Source organism: Mustela nigripes, chromosome 2, assembly GCF_022355385.1.
Source record: "Mustela nigripes isolate SB6536 chromosome 2, MUSNIG.SB6536, whole genome shotgun sequence".
NCBI classification, from domain to species: domain Eukaryota; kingdom Metazoa; phylum Chordata; class Mammalia; order Carnivora; family Mustelidae; genus Mustela; species Mustela nigripes.
The window spans coordinates 63,278,693-63,294,288 of NC_081558.1; the positions used below are offsets into that span (position 1 = coordinate 63,278,693).

A 15,596-nucleotide genomic window follows, 5' to 3' on the forward strand; every position below is an offset into this window, starting at 1 on the left:
GCAGTTACGAACAGCACTGGACAAGATTGAGGAGATGGAGATGACCAACAGCCACCTGGCCAAGCGGCTGGAGAAGATGAAGGCCAACAGGACAGCACTTCTGGCCCAGCAGTAGGAGGCTACCCTCTGGCCTGGGTGCTGCTTCTGGGGCCCCTCCCAGAGGGACTGACTTTTTGTCCATTGACACAGACCCCCTTCAGTACTGTTTGAGTTTTGTCATTTAAATAGCCACCTTTGTATTTTATAATTTATGAGAGAATGGAACAGGTTTGAATCTTCATGAATGAACACTTTGGATTTCGTTTGTAGTTTGATTCTAGACTAAGAGCTGGTCCATGCTGTTTTTATTTTTTATTTCCATAATTTTAGAATCAAGTTTACTCACCACTTTTCCCCAACTGTCTCAGTGACTGGGCACTCGGAGGCCTTGGCACGGGTTCCGGAGGACAGCAACTCTGTGAGTGCCCAATGAGATAACTCGGCTGGAGACCTCGGAAAACACAAGTGCCTTCTCCACGGTGCAATTCAGACTTCAGTCATCTCCAGCGGTCAAAAGACACTTACCCTTGATTTCAGATAGCATTTATATTTTAGTGAAGAACCAAGTTCACAGGTGGGGAATATATGTTTCACTCAAATTTCTATGTTTGGAGGAAAAAGCCTTTTTTTGTAAAATATTTAAATTTATATAAGAAAATGTTAGAAAAAGATATGGGGAGTGTATATAAAACTTGCTTTGTTGCATGTGGCTGGGCAAGTCCAAAGCCTAACACTCTTTAAGTAAGAGCAGGGCCCTTCGTCTTCAACATCAGCTGTGCTGTATCTCATGTAAAGTATCTCATCTGCTGCTGCTTTGTGGAATGGAACCTCAGACAAGCCCGGCAGGGTGGGGGGAGCAGGCAGGCGGGAGGTCGGCCTGAAGACTCTATTAAAACGCACCCTCTTGCTGACCACAGCTGGCTACTGACACATTCATTCAGTTCAAGGGGCTTTTATCATCGAATGTGGCTACTCTGCAGGCTTTGTGATTCGCTTTTGCCCTCAGAATCAAGGTGGGTTTATGGAGATGGTGGCTGTATCTTCAGAACCAAGGCTGGGAGAAGTCTAGTGAATTAAAGGCACATGAGATAAATAAAGCTGACTTGAAACTAGATGCTACAGCTAACTTGAATGTGAAGAAAATCTCTACAAATTACCCCCTTCTTCAGAGCAATGAGCCTTTTAATTTTAAAATACGAAACCACTGTCCTGAATGGAGGGGATTTCCTATAGTCCTACCAGTAATCACCTATGTGGGAAATGGGGGAGAGGGGAAGAGGGTGAGGTCCTGGAGTCAGGCTGGGGGCTGCTCAGCCTGTGCCCCACTGGTCTCACCGAGCCCTACTACTGAGCCACCCTTTGACTTTTTCGAAGTTCTATGTGGTAGAACCTGACCTTGCCCCTTTTGTGGTACAACAAATTTGTCTCCTGTTGTCCTGGTCTCTTCCAAAGGGAATGGCTCCATGTCTTCCATTAGGTAGAGTTCCCTGTTCTTTCTCATGGAACATTCTTCACTGAGTCTTGTAATCTGGATTGTACCTCAGTACTGTGGGTGTTCTTCCTCCCTGTGCTCAATGCACATTTCTGTTAATGCAGGCTAGTGTTAAGGCAGCTTATTGTAATGACACCTACAGCTTAAGTTTGTAATTTTATGTCATCCTTCAGACAAGAATAACTAGAACTTTATCTTAAGCTGGTAGGATTCAGATCCATTAACAAAGGGGGCTCACTGAAGATGCATACCAGTTACAAACTCTGTAAGGACTGCTGTCTTCTCGCAAGTTTTTTTTCATTAAAAATTAATTAGCTTTGGTTAAGTACATAGTAACAGATTATCAATTCAGCTTTCTCCATATTCAGTGTCACCAGAGCCTCTTACATGTTCGGCACCTCTTTCCAGAGGCATATGGACCAATGTAATTCATATCTGCTGATATCAGAAATTAGAATACCAAAGACTCAAACCAGAGCAAGATCTATAAAATCTCCAAGGCCTTTTAAGAATTCTTTTCAGATGCCCAGAGGGCTTTCAAAAGACTTTTGGATTCTTCAACACAATCAGGTATACTGTAGGTGAAAATGGATCTAGAAAACCTTTCAAGTGTAGTGAAATTAAATCAATCATGTTAGGACACATTTGACAATTTATTTCTGGTCACTCCACCGAGCGTGAAAGAGTGCTACTAGTTAGAGGGCAAATGGGAGTCGTCAACTGTAAGACCTACCCTCATCAGGACACAAGGCAAGAACCGCACAGCCCAGAGTCCACAAGGGAGTGTGGTTAGCACCTCTCGAAGACTTTGTACAGATCAGGCAGGTTAGCAAGCTGTAGGATATTTCCATCTTCTGTGAAATGTCTAGGAGGCAGAAGGTGTGAGCGTAAGGCTTTATAGACAACGTGCTCCACAGTCCGCTTCCAGGGGTTTGCAGAGGAGCCGGACACTTCCCCCTGGAAAAGATGTGTTAGCGGTCACAAGCATCCCTATTTGGCCCACTCACATCCCAGCATTTGTGGTTTCCCGGCTGACCTGTACTGGACCTGGATGTCTTGCTCATTACAATCTGCTGTTTTCCTAATGCTGGTGAGACATCCCTCTTCTCAATCTCTCAGGGATCCTACAGCCCCAAATGTTGAGAGGTGACAACAGGAAGAGAAGTCAGAGACTTTCTCCCATGGAACTTTGTTTCCATTCGGGAGGAACTGTGGATTGTAGCAGGATCTAATGTAACATCTGATCCGGACTATGATGGACTAGGATGTTCAGTAGGAAGTGCAGTCACCCAAGCCCTTTCTGTGTACAGAAAGGTCTGTAAGAAAAGCTAGGGATCTGACCTTAGTACTGCCCTGTTCTCCTGGCAGAGCAGTGGTCAGATTAAATGGGCCAAAGCTAAACAAGCGTGGGGAGACTGGGGGCTATGTGCTGGAGGGCTAACGACAGGAGACGAGGGCTCACTAGCCCTGGGTCATCCAGCTCGGCCTCCCAGCTCTCACTGTGACAGCTTGTGCTTTCACGTTTGACAGGTACTGGGATAATTCTAGAGGGACCTTCCAAACCAGTAGAAGGAAGCAGAATTCATGAATAAAAGCTGACCATTATGTTTAAACCTTATGTGCAGTGAAATCCTAGGAATTCAGAGGTAGCAAGTTTCATTTCCTAAACGTTGTTATGAGAGCCCAGCCCCTTCCCGGGTGCTACTGTGCGTCACTACAGTACCTGCTGGCCCGAGAGGGTCGACTCCTCAGATACGTACTGCTTCCGAATGGAGTAAAACATAGCACATTCTTTACTGAGGCTTTCAAAACATTCCTTCTCTTCATCCCAGTTCACCTAGTCCAAAGAGAGAATTTAATACCTCAGCATAGGTACTTGCTGAATGAAAATGAAACACATTTCATTTCCAAGTCAAGGTCACAGACTACTTAAAGCTTTTTACATGTAAAATTTTAGGCATTAAATCTATAAACTGGAACTGCTGAGTACTGCTGGGGTAGGTGGGGTAAGGGGGGGCCGTCAAGCTGTGTTACCCTTTCCATCATTCCATGTGAAGGTGTGGCCCCATGCCCTCTCCCCCAAGCCCACACGCAGGTACCCCCATATTAAAAACAGCTTGACCACTTGCCTCCGTGGCTAGTCGAAGAATGAAGATAGGCAGACCCTCCAAAGGAGGCACATAGTTGTCGATCAGCAGGGGTAATCCAGTCAGGTTCCCTTCCTGGTTGTGAAGAAAAGGCCACAAGAAGGAGACAAGAAATAAACTGTTACAGTTTAATCAAGTTCCTTTTCCCCAGTGCTCCCTCCAGGTCTTATCCACATGCCCACACTTCGGGCGACCAGGTGCTTGACTTAGCTGGGCACCAGGGGTGGGAGAGCAAAGCACTTAAAAAGCTTTTTGTACTGACATGAAGCAGAACAACTACTTTTTTCAATATGCTCACCAATTAAAGAATACAGAGATATGGAAAGCCCCAAAGTTTAAGCATAAGAGGAAGAAACAAAGCAAGTGGCCGGCATCATCTCATTTACTGTGGCCTGTAGGGACTGTGGAATTCAGCTCTCTCTTGTCGGGGTCCTTCACCCTGGGAACAGGAATGGGCATGACTGGATGAGAAAAAGGTGGTGTAACCTAGACATGAAAATAGGGGGTGAGGATGTAAACAGATGTCTCGTGCTGCTTCTCACAAGGGTGGGTGGCCTTCTCACCCTGACTGAGGACCAACTACAGAACTTGGCTCTTACATGAGGAATACAACAGAGGAATACAATGGCTGTTACACACCTCATCGATTTCCAAAGAGAAATAGTCTGTGAGCATCTCAGCCTTCTTCTTCAGAAACTCAACAATGTACTCGGCAAGTCCTTCTTTGGGACCATCTTCCTCCGTCCAGCCACTCTCAGGACTATCCAAGGCTAGCATGGCCAGGTCAAACAGTGGTGCTGGCTCCTAGAACAAAGACCACGTTAACAGTCCCTCCAAGTGAAGCCTGAATTCCTTCCCACAAAACTACCACAGGCACACCTTGGAGGTACTGGTTTGCTTCCAGACTGCTATGTAAAGGAGTATCACGTATAGTGAGTCAAATGAATTTTCTGGTTTCCCAGTGCACATAAAAGTTAGGTTTACACACATATATCCTATTTATGAAATATAAAATAGATTATATCTAAAAAAACAATGCACATAACTAAAACTTCTCAGCTGCAATCATCAAAACAGCATGGTACTGGCATATACACAGACACATAGACCAATGGAACAGAACAGAGAGCCCAGAAATGGACACTCAACTCTATGGTCAACTAATCTACAAAGCAGGAAAGAATGTCCAATGGAAAAAAAAGTCTCTTCAATAAATGGTGCTGGGAAAATTGGGCAGCCACATGCAGAAGAATGAAATTGGACCATCTTCTTACACCACGCACAAAAATAGACCCAAATGGATGAAAGACCTAAATATGAGACAGGAATCCATCAAAATCCTCAAGGAGAACACAGGCAACCTTTTCAACCTCCGCCACGGCAACTACTTGCTAGACCCGTCTCCAAAGGCAACGGAAACAAAGGCAAAAATGAACTTTTGGAATTTCATTAAGATAAAAAGCTTTTGCACAGCAAAGGAAACTATCAACAAAACCAAAAGACAACTGGCAGAACTGGGAGAAGATATTTGCAAACAATGTAACAGATGAAAGGTTAGTATCCAAAATCTATAAAGAATTTACCAAACTCAACACCCAAAGAACAAATAATCCAATCAAGAAATAGGCAGAGGGGACACCTGGGTGGCTCAGTTGTTAAGCATCTGCCTTTGGCTCAGGTCATGATCCCAGGGTCCTGGGATCGAGCCCCGCATCGGGCTCCCTGCTCCATAGGAAGCCTGCTTCTCCCTCTCCCACTCCCCCTATGTCTATTCCCTCTCTTGCTGTGTCTTTCTCTGTCAAATAAATAAATAAAATCTTTAGGGAAAAAAAAAAAAAAGAAATAGGCAGAGGACATGAACAGACATTTCTGCAAAGAAGACATCCAGATGGTCAAACACACACACGAAAAAGTGTTCCACATTACTCAGCATCAGGGAAATAGAAATCAAAACCACAATGAGATACCACCTCACACCAGTCAGAATGGCTAAAATTAACAAGTCAGGAAATGACAGATGCTGGCGAAGATGCAGAGAAAGGGGAGCCCTCCTATACTGCTGGTGAGAATGCAAGCTGGTGCAGCCACTCTGGAAAACAGTATGAAGGTTCCTCAAAAAGTTGAAAACAGAGCTACCCTATGACCCAGCAATTTCATTGCTCAGTATTTAGCCCAAAGATAACAAATGAAATGGTCCAAAGGGGCACCTGCACCCCAATGTTGATAGCAGCAAGGTCCACAACAGCCAAACTATGGAAAAAGCCCAGATGTCCACTGACAGATGAATGGCTAAAGAAGATGTGGTATATATATACAATGGAATATTACTCAGCCATCAAAAAACCTGAAATCTTGGGGCACCTGGGTGGCTCAGTGGGTTAGGCCTCTGCCTTCGGCCCAGGTCATGATCCCAGGGTCCTGGGATCAAGCCCTACATCGGGCTCTCTCCTTGGCGGGGAGCCTGCTTCTCCCTCTCTCTCTCTGCCTACTTGTGACCTCTCTGTCTCTCTTTGTCAAATAAACAAATAAAATCTTTAAAAAAAAAAACAAAACCTGAAATCTTGCCATTTGCAACTACGTGGATGGAACTGGACTATGCTAAATTAAATAAGTCAATCAAAGAAAGACAATTATGATCTCACTGATATACAGAGTTTAAGAATTAAGGCAGAGGATCATAGGGGAAGAGAGGAAAAAATGGAACAAGATGAAATCAGAGAGGGAGACAAACGTAGGAAACATGAAACAGAGGGTTGCTGGAGGGGGCGGGTGGAGAGATGGGGTAACTGGATGATGGACACTGGAGAGGGTACGTGTTGTAATGAGCACTGGGTGTTAAATAAGACTGATAATCCACAGACCTGTGCCCCTGAAACAAACAATACATTAATGTTAATTAATCAAATTTAAATATGAAAAGTGAAGAAGAAAAAAGAAAATGTGTGCTTCTGGAAAAAAAATTACTGCTAAAAAATGCTAACCATCTGAGCTTCCAGTGAATTATTATCACTGATCACAGTTTGTAATTATATACAAATACAATAATAATTTTAAAAAGTTTGAAATATTGCCAGAATTGCCAAAATGTAACACAGAGACATGAAGTGAGTAAATGCTGTCAGAAAGATGGTGCCAAGACTTGCTCATTGTAGTGTTGCCACAGACCTTGAATTTGTAGAAATGCAAGGTCTGTGACGTGCAATGAAGCACAGAATAAAATGAGATGTGCCTGTGTGAAAACCACAAAGCCATGTTCATGAAAGCAGCTGAGAAACCCCAAATCTAACATCACTCTCCATCTCCCACAAAGAAAACACTTGAAAATCCACAAGGAAACCTTTTCCTTCTCCTCACTAGTGGCCGTTTGAGCAGAGAGGATATGCCAGCCTGCCAAACAGGTGGGAAGGGGGAGGCCATGTGGAGGCACTGCCCTCCCATGCGCTGATAACGAACGCAAGCGGAGGGGAAAACCAATTCAGTGACATCTCAGGTAAGTCATCTGTTTAGGAAGAAGACTGAAATATACGGTTAAAAATAAGATGTCTTATTTTCTTCCATGTCTCCCCATCTGATGTTACTATGGTCATACATTTTTAACATATAATGTTATACATATAACATGTATGTTACATTATAACATACATGTTATAAACCCACAGAACACTATTCCTATTTTCTCATAATAGAGAAGTCAATGAAAGGACCCAACAGTTTATTAGCACTTAACACCTATATTAGAAAAGAATGACATCAAATCAGTAACCTCAGTTTCTACCTTAAGAAATTTGAAAGAGGAGAGCAAATTAAACCCAAAATAAGTAGAAAGGAAGTAAATTATCAATGGACTAGAAAACAGAAAATCAAAAGAAAAATCAATGATACAAAAAGTTCTTTGAGAGCAATAAAAGTTGTTAAGCTTCTAACCAGACTGATCAGGTTAAAAAGAGGGTGCACATCGCCAATATTAAGAATGAGAGAGGATCTAGACATTAAAAGATTATGAAAAATACTATGAACAACTTCCTGCCAATAAATTAAAAAACTTCAATGGGCAAATTCCTTGAAAGAAACCAAAAGCAAAGCTCTGTCAAGAATAAAAAAGATAATCTGAATAGTTATCTATGAAAGAAACTGAATTTAAAGTTAAAAACCTTCCCATGAGGAAATCTCCAGGCCCAGATGGCTTCACTCACTGATGAATTCTACCAGACATTTAAAGAATAAATTCTATACAATTCTATATAAACTCTTTCAGATGATGGAAAAGGAGAGGATAGACAGCTCCCAACTCACTCTATGAAGCCAGCATTAATGCTGATGCCAAAATCAAAGAAAATAAAAACCAGTAAAGAAAAATAAAAACCAGTATCATTCACGAACATAATGTAGCAAGTATAAACAAAATACTGACAAATCAATTTCAGTAATATGTAAAAAAAGTAATACATCATGTACAAGTAGGGTTCATTCCAGGAATGTACAAGATTGGATTTTAAATGAAAATCAATGAAATTCATTATATTAAGAAATTTAAAAAAGAGTATCACGCAATTATCTCTTGACAGATGCAGAAAAGGCATTTGAAAAAACTCAGTATCCATTCCTGAATAAAAATAACTGTAAGCAAATAAGGAACAGAAGGAAACTTCCTCAACGTCATAAAGGACATCTCATCTCACCTACAGCAAAGAACATACTTTGGAAAGATTAAATGTGTTTCCCCATAAGATCAGCAATAAAAGAAGGATTTCCATGCTCACCACTTCTATTCAACATTGTACTAAGGGTCTAGCCAGTGCAATTAAGCAAGAAAAAAAAAAACATCCAGATTGGACAGGAAAAATAAATCTGCCTTTATACACAGAGGGTGTGATTATCCATGCAGAAACTGACGGAAATCTGTAAGAAAACTACCGGCACTACTAAATGAGTTTGTCAAGGTTGCAAGGTACAAGATCAATGTACAAAACACTTCGTTTCTATATACTAGCAACAAACAACTGGACATTATTTAAAATGCCATTTATAATAGCATCAAAAATGTGGGATGTTAAGGGATAAATCTAACAAAAGATTTCCTCTCCAATTGTTCTATAGATTCAAGACAATCCCAATGAAAATACCAATTGGCTTTTTTGTAGAGTTACATCAGCTGTACAACGATGATATGAAACTACATAAATAGTCTGATTTTAATTCTAAATTAAAATTAAGCAACGAAAAGGTCTCGGAAAAAATGACCTAATTCTGTCAGCTGGGGTTGGTTGTATTTGGATCATAGACTTTAGGAAATGTTTATTTCTCTTTTTATCTTCTTTCTTAAGTAGGTATGTATTAACCAACATAATTATAAAACTTTGTTTAAGCTGTCTACCAAATAACTGATCAGCTTCATATAAAACTGGGTTATAACTAAAGATCCTTCCATATACAAATCATACAATACAGACACTATCTTTGGCATATTTAGAAAAACCCAATATACTACAAATTAGATACTGGGGTAGAGCTATTATTTTCAGATATGACTAGGTGTTGGAAGTTTCAGAAGGGAGAAGCAGGAAGTAAACTTACCGAGAGCCTGAGAACACCAAAATTGGCAAAATCATAAATGAGTATCTGGTAGAACAGTTCTTCACTGAAAATAAAAATGAAGTGACTTTAAGGAAACGCTGAATCCATGCTTGACAGCTAAGCAGTCAGGACAAATGGGAGAAAGAACCTCTGCAACATGGATGGGAGGCGCTGTGGAGTCTTCCTGACCATCTATAAGATATCCTCCTCCTCTAAGGAGCCGGACCCGCTGTGTGCTCCAGTCAGGGGTCCACATGCGGCTGAGAGCGCTAAGAAATTTTGCTTACTTCTCCACTTACAAAGAATCCTGTAAATCACTTTTTTTTTTTTTTTTTTTTTAAAACAACTCACCATTAAAAATGGTATGGAGTGCATAGGGACGGCAGGAGACTTGCTAAATAATCCCAAGTGGAGACAAGGCCGAATCCGACAACCCGGGTGTTTGGTGTAGGGTGATGCACTGGCTGGCAGCACTGCAGAGCCAGCTGGGAAGTATCCAGCACACTGACCTCCCTACCCAACACGGAGCTCAAATCAATGGTCCTTTAGAGTTCTTAAGCAGTTGGAACCATATAGGTCTGTTTAAAGACTTCTCATTATCAGTCAAAGCAGACAAGGCATCTGCGACACCTGTGTTACGAGGGTGGGAAGTGAGGCACCCAAATGAGTAGCTGACTTGTCCCGGATCAGAGTTAATAAGGTGGAAAAGGAAGGTGTTGAATTCAGATTCTGTACTCTGAACCTGGTTTTCAATCTGTTTCTTTTACCTTCTCACTGGGAAACCATTCACATTCATTAATATCTGAAATTCTTGGACTAACCTGGCTTTCTGTTTGTAAAATGAAAGAATCTGAACACAATGTGTTTGGAGCCTTGGAAATGTACTACACGTGATGGAAAAGAAGGAGCAAGGGCAGTAGAATTCCCAACACATTAATAAAAGACAACCCCATGCACAAGTCAAAGGATTCTCAAAGCGAAGACAAAGGATCTTGAACAGAGCTGCACCAAAATAGCCCCAAAGGCGTGAGTTCTGAATATCCATAAGGGTGTGTGTGTCATAGTCAGCTCTGGGCTGGGCAGTTTTTTTGTAAGGGAGGAAATTAGTTTTTATCTTGTGTGTACCCACAAGCAACCTATGGCAGCTGCCTTGCCCACGGGTTTGTGGGAAAGGACCCCGCAGTGGCCAGGTAACGTCTAGTAGGTGCAGGGCGGCAGCACCCTCCCATCTGTACCTAACTGAGAACACATCTGATACAGCTTTTAGACTCCTTAGGAGCTCATCTACCAACGTCTCTGGAGACAACCAATATGTCACTGGCTACATACTGGGCAAATGGCACGGCTTATCAATCCCGCTGGCTTGTGTGGTGGTAAGAGTAAGCCTTGGCAACATTCTCTACAGGTCTTCTTTCTCACAGTACTCCGCTGCACACAGCAGGTGCTAGAATTCTCTACCGACACTAAGCCCTCGACCCGTGGTTCCACCACAGTGGTCAACACATACTGAGGACTAAGACTTGCCAAACATCAAGCTTCTCGTGTCATTTCATAACCTCACAAAACCCTGCAAGTTAACTAGTGATTTCCAAATTTGCAGATGAGAAATCTGAGACACAGTTCAGGAGAGTACCTTGCCCACGGTATACAAATGGGAAATGCTTGAGCCTGGATTGGAAACCACCTCTGTCTCCAAAGCCTGGGACCTTTCCAAAGAGCTCAGGTCCCTGTCCCTGGCTTTTCATGGCTATGCCTCCAGACCATTGTTGGGGAACCCTGCTGTGTCAGGCACTCACTAGTTTACCTCAGTTTGGTGGTGTTGAGAAGGTATAACTTGGTCTGATGCTGTGCCAAGGCCCACTGCGGATTCACACAGCCCACAAAGGAGTGGTTCTGCAGCATCTCTCGAAGTGCTAGAAGAGAAAGAGCTGGTCAGGAACAGCACCCCACCAACACCCCTTCACAGCCCGAAGCACCGAACCCCAGAGCTAGAGACAACAGATGAGCCACGATGCATGTAGTGTACCTCCTGCTGAAAACACACACAAATGAGGACTAAATTACAACTGATCTTTCAAAATGCCACAAAAACATTGCCCAAAGGTAAAGGAAAACTTTGCCCAAAGATCACACCCTGAGGCAAAGCAGGAAGCTGAAGAAGTACGGCGAGCCCTGAAGTCAGAGTCACGCGAAGGCCCAGAGAAGCCTCAGTGATCGAGAAGCCTCAGTGATCACCAACGCTAGTTTTTGCAGCCCCTGGGGTATGGAGAATGAAAAACAAAAATGTAAGAATGGTTTGAAATGGGGAGTCTAATAGGAGACCGCTTCCCCAGGATGTGTAGCTGAGACGCCAGGGGCTGTACCAGCAGGCAAAAAGAGGGGAAATCCCCAGGGAAGGGAGCCGAACTGCCCACCCACCTCCAGCCTGGGTGTTGGGGGTAAGGGAAAAAAAAAAATCACAGCCCTGAGAACCTGCAACCACGAGCCGGTCCTCACATGCTTTTGCAGCCAGGATTCCGGCTAAGCGCTGCCTAAAACCTTCTATGGAGATTTTAGTTTAACCCTGATTCCAGGGCTGACTGTTCCTCCAGGTCCCTGATAGAATCAAATGCAAATTCTCTGTGGAGAAGTACAGTTTCAGTCCAGGCTTCAAATTATCCCCCACAGATAAAATACCAGGAGCCAGCAGTCAAAAAATTACAAAACACACAAAGAATGCACCAAGAATTAGAATCAAAAAGAAACCACACGATCTCTGCAAAGGTTCAGAGACTGGAAAATAAGTACGTTCAGTATGCTTAAGAGGTATTAAACAATGAATAAGCAGCAGTTCAAAGACAAAAATATCTGAGACTATTCCAGAAGTGATGGAAGACACCAAACCTCAGTTCTAGGAAGCCCAGCAAAACCCACACTTGGCATACAGAGATATGGCAGGACGCTAAAGAAAGATCTTAAAAACATGCAGAGACAAAAGAGAGATTCCCCATCAAGTAATATAAGACTGATAGCTGGGTTTTCAGCAGTAACACTGAAGGCAAAAATGATAGAACAACACCTCTGATGCCTTAAGAAAAAGTAACTGTCAATCTGGAACTTTAAACCCAGCAAAAACCACTTTTCAGCTGGCCACTCAAGATCTTAGAAAAGGTTCTTCTTCAGGCAGACCACGAACGATCCAAGGGAAAGAACTATGAGCAAATAATACTTGTTAAATCCAAATATGCTGACAATAACAAGGAACTGTGGCACACTCTGATAGCCACATGAAAACCACAAATCTAATACCATGCACCAAAGATGAATTTCAAGAGCACTAGGGATTTATGTATGAACATTTTAGGAAACAATATAAGACTATGTCTTCAATTACCCAGAGTTATTTTAAAAGCCAATCTGTAAAGAACAATTCATAAAATCTGCCTATGTTAAATCTAAGAATTTCTGTTCATGAAACAAGTATTTGTTTAAAAAGAAGAAGAAGAAAATGGGTAAGTCCTAAACTGGGGGAGGATGTTTTCATGTAGCTGATTATTATCTGGAATATATGAAGAACTCCTCAAATCCATTCAAAAAGACCAAGAACCCAAGAGAAAAATGGGCAAAAAACTAGAAGAGGCACTTAACAGAAGAGTAAATAAATTTAGGTAATCAGGGAGATGCAAATAAAACCATTATTAGCTACCATTTCACAAACACCAAACTGGTATAAAGTCCCACAAATGTTGGAGAGGAAGCGAACAAATACGACTTCTATACACTGTTGGAGGGACCAACAATGGCTACATTTATCACCCCTTTGAAAAACAATTCATCATCTTATGACCCAGCAGGAGCTCTGCTGAGTATATACCCACAGCCAAGCTTCCCAACCAGTGTTCCAAGCTCTTGAATCTCTCAGGGCCAAGATCATCCTCAGATGGCATATGAAGAGAGCATGGATGAGGCCCTTATTAGTCCAAATGTCTTTCAACAGCAGAATGAATGAAGAAATATATATGTTTACATATATATCTACATGCATAAATACACACACACACACACACACACAAAGCACCTTACAGTATGATTCCATTTATGTAAAATTTAAAATTTGCAAACTGAACAATTTTTTTAGGGCTACAAATACGGGTGATAAAGCTATATTAAAAAGAAATAATAATCATAAAATGTAAGATAGTGGTCGCCTCTAAGGGAGAAGGGAAATGGATAGTTTAGGGAAGAAGCATCTAAGAGCTTCAAAGGTGACAAACCCCACAATGCTCTATCTCTTAAGCAGGTGTTCATGTGTTTTTTTGTGTAGATCCTATGCATGTATTTCATAAATATGATTTTTAAATTTACCAATATATCTCTGTGTGTGCGTGTGTGTGTGTCTGTAAGTAAAAATACTACCACCATAAAGGAGGGTGGAGGAAGAGGGTCTGGAGACCACAGGGAAGGGTCTGGGGACAGCAATAAGCCTGTATACCACAGTTTCATTATCCTTTTTTAGCTTAAGCACCACAAGTGAATTCTCATATTGTTATGTAAGTTTGTAACACTCTCTGTCCCCCCAACCCCCAATAAAAAGAGGCTTATTTTCTTCATTTATAGAATGAAATGTTCCCCTCTGTTCCCACTAGAAACTCAATGTCTCTACAGGATGTACTGCGTAGGCGGAAAATGATTATTTTAAAAGCTGGAGAACATCGAATAATCTTGAATAATGAGTAATGAGGCACTGGAGGAAAGAGAAAGCAGTGTAATCCACTAAAAAAAGGACCAGAGATTTTTCCACAGATTTTCCATGGAACCCTCTGCCGCAGCCTAGCTACCGAGGTGCAGCCCTGCCAGCTTGGGCAGGGGAGGGAGGAAGTGGCTGCTGGTTCAGAGTGGGGCTGCCACAGTCGTTCCTTCATGCAGGTGGGCCTCTTCTTCCCTGGGCTTCGGGAGGCTACTTGGACCTCTTCATGACTTCTCATCAGGACCTCTCTTGTACCCGTCCTCTATCTCCACAGCATCAGAAGTCTGTGGGCACGTCCCTGCCATTTTGCCAGCAACAGAATGGGACAAGATCCTTCTGTACTTCAAAGCCACACCATGCAGCAGAGTTCTCGATGGAGGCCCTGGGTCTCACTCAGGAGCAAGTAAAGCTAAACCCAAGGAAGTGCGACAGATCCTCTAGTTCTTCATGGCCTCATGCGGAGTAGGAGCTCAGTGCCAAGCTGGACTGCTTTACAGAAACCCCCATGTGCACGGCCTCTGGCTGTCGTCAGAGATGATCCAGAAGCCATCCCCGGCAGGTCTCACCCTATGCTTGGCTGATGTGGCCTTCTACCTCTGTTACAGAATATCTTTCATTTTACCTGATATTATCACCAGTTACTTACTAAACACTCCCCACACCACCACAGTATCCTATACGGCAGGCGTCCAGGTTCATTCACCTCCCACCTCTGCCTCAGGGTCTGGCACCAGGCATTTTGTACAGAGAACATACTCGACAAATGTCTGCCAAGCTGATCTCATGCACCAGAACAAACAATGACCTGGGGACAAGCCATATAAAAATATGAACACTGATACCCAGGACTGTTCCCCAAATAAAATAAAATAAAATAAAATAGTGGGTAAAATGTTACACACATTCACATTCAAATGATAGCAAAAAAAATTATAACATTCCTTGTCCTCATTAATTAATAGATCAAAATGATAGGAGTCACAAGTCATTGCTAGTGACTTCAGCCATTTTGTGAGTAAAGTCAGTCATTACTAATCTGGGATGTGCCCAATTCTGTGGAACAACTGAGTGGATACTAGACAAAAATTACCCTCATTTGTTGACCAAACGTGAATCCACCAGAGCTGCTGACTCAAGAGAGTTGCCTGACCGAGTGTTCGACTTTGATATCCTTTAGAAGAAGGAGTCACCACCCTAGTTTCTTCTAAGGACCAACATACTCCCAAAATTAAGTGGGTGACCCTGTTCTATTCACCAGTCTCATATATATTTTTTCATTTTTATATATTTTTTTTATTTAAAAAATTTATTTTTTCTGAACTTCTTTTTACCTCCTTTCTTCCCCCCCATGATTTGGGGTCTCTTCTGATTTGGTCAAAGCACATTTTCCTGGGGTCTTTGCCACCCTTTTAGTATTTTATTTGCTCCTTTATATATTCTTTTTTTTTCTCCTTTATATATTCTTATCTGGATAAAATGACAAGGTGGGAAAACTCACCACAAAAAAAAAGAACAAGAGGCAGTACCAAAGGCTAGGGACCTAATCAATACAAACATTGGTAATATGTCAGATCTAGAGTTCAGAATGATGATTCTCAAGGTGCTAGCTGGGCTTGAA

The 15,596-nt window shown here is 42.2% G+C and overlaps 2 protein-coding genes across 10 annotated transcripts in view; one reads left to right on the forward strand and one right to left on the reverse strand.

Annotated features, from left to right (window-relative positions):
• LRRFIP2 (LRR binding FLII interacting protein 2) overlaps nucleotides 1-300 on the forward strand; it is a 107,853-nt gene extending 107,553 nt beyond the window's left edge. For all 7 annotated transcript variants that reach the window (XM_059390581.1, XM_059390582.1, XM_059390584.1 and 4 more), the window contains one exon: nucleotides 5-300. In XM_059390581.1, the coding sequence (XP_059246564.1) occupies nucleotides 5-115 (111 nt within the window). In that variant the 3' untranslated portion in view covers nucleotides 116-300. The remainder of the gene's footprint in view (nucleotides 1-4) is intronic.
• Nucleotides 301-2,165: 1,865 nt separating this feature from the next.
• MLH1 (mutL homolog 1) overlaps nucleotides 2,166-15,596 on the reverse strand; it is a 49,303-nt gene continuing 35,872 nt past the window's right edge. For all 3 annotated transcript variants that reach the window (XM_059390577.1, XM_059390578.1, XM_059390579.1), the window contains 6 exons: nucleotides 11,057-11,165; nucleotides 9,253-9,316; nucleotides 4,318-4,482; nucleotides 3,661-3,753; nucleotides 3,255-3,368; nucleotides 2,166-2,488 (listed from right to left, as the gene is read on the reverse strand). In XM_059390577.1, coding sequence (XP_059246560.1) covers nucleotides 2,321-2,488; nucleotides 3,255-3,368; nucleotides 3,661-3,753; nucleotides 4,318-4,482; nucleotides 9,253-9,316; nucleotides 11,057-11,165 — 713 coding nt within the window. In that variant the 3' untranslated portion in view covers nucleotides 2,166-2,320. The remainder of the gene's footprint in view (nucleotides 2,489-3,254; nucleotides 3,369-3,660; nucleotides 3,754-4,317; nucleotides 4,483-9,252; nucleotides 9,317-11,056; nucleotides 11,166-15,596) is intronic.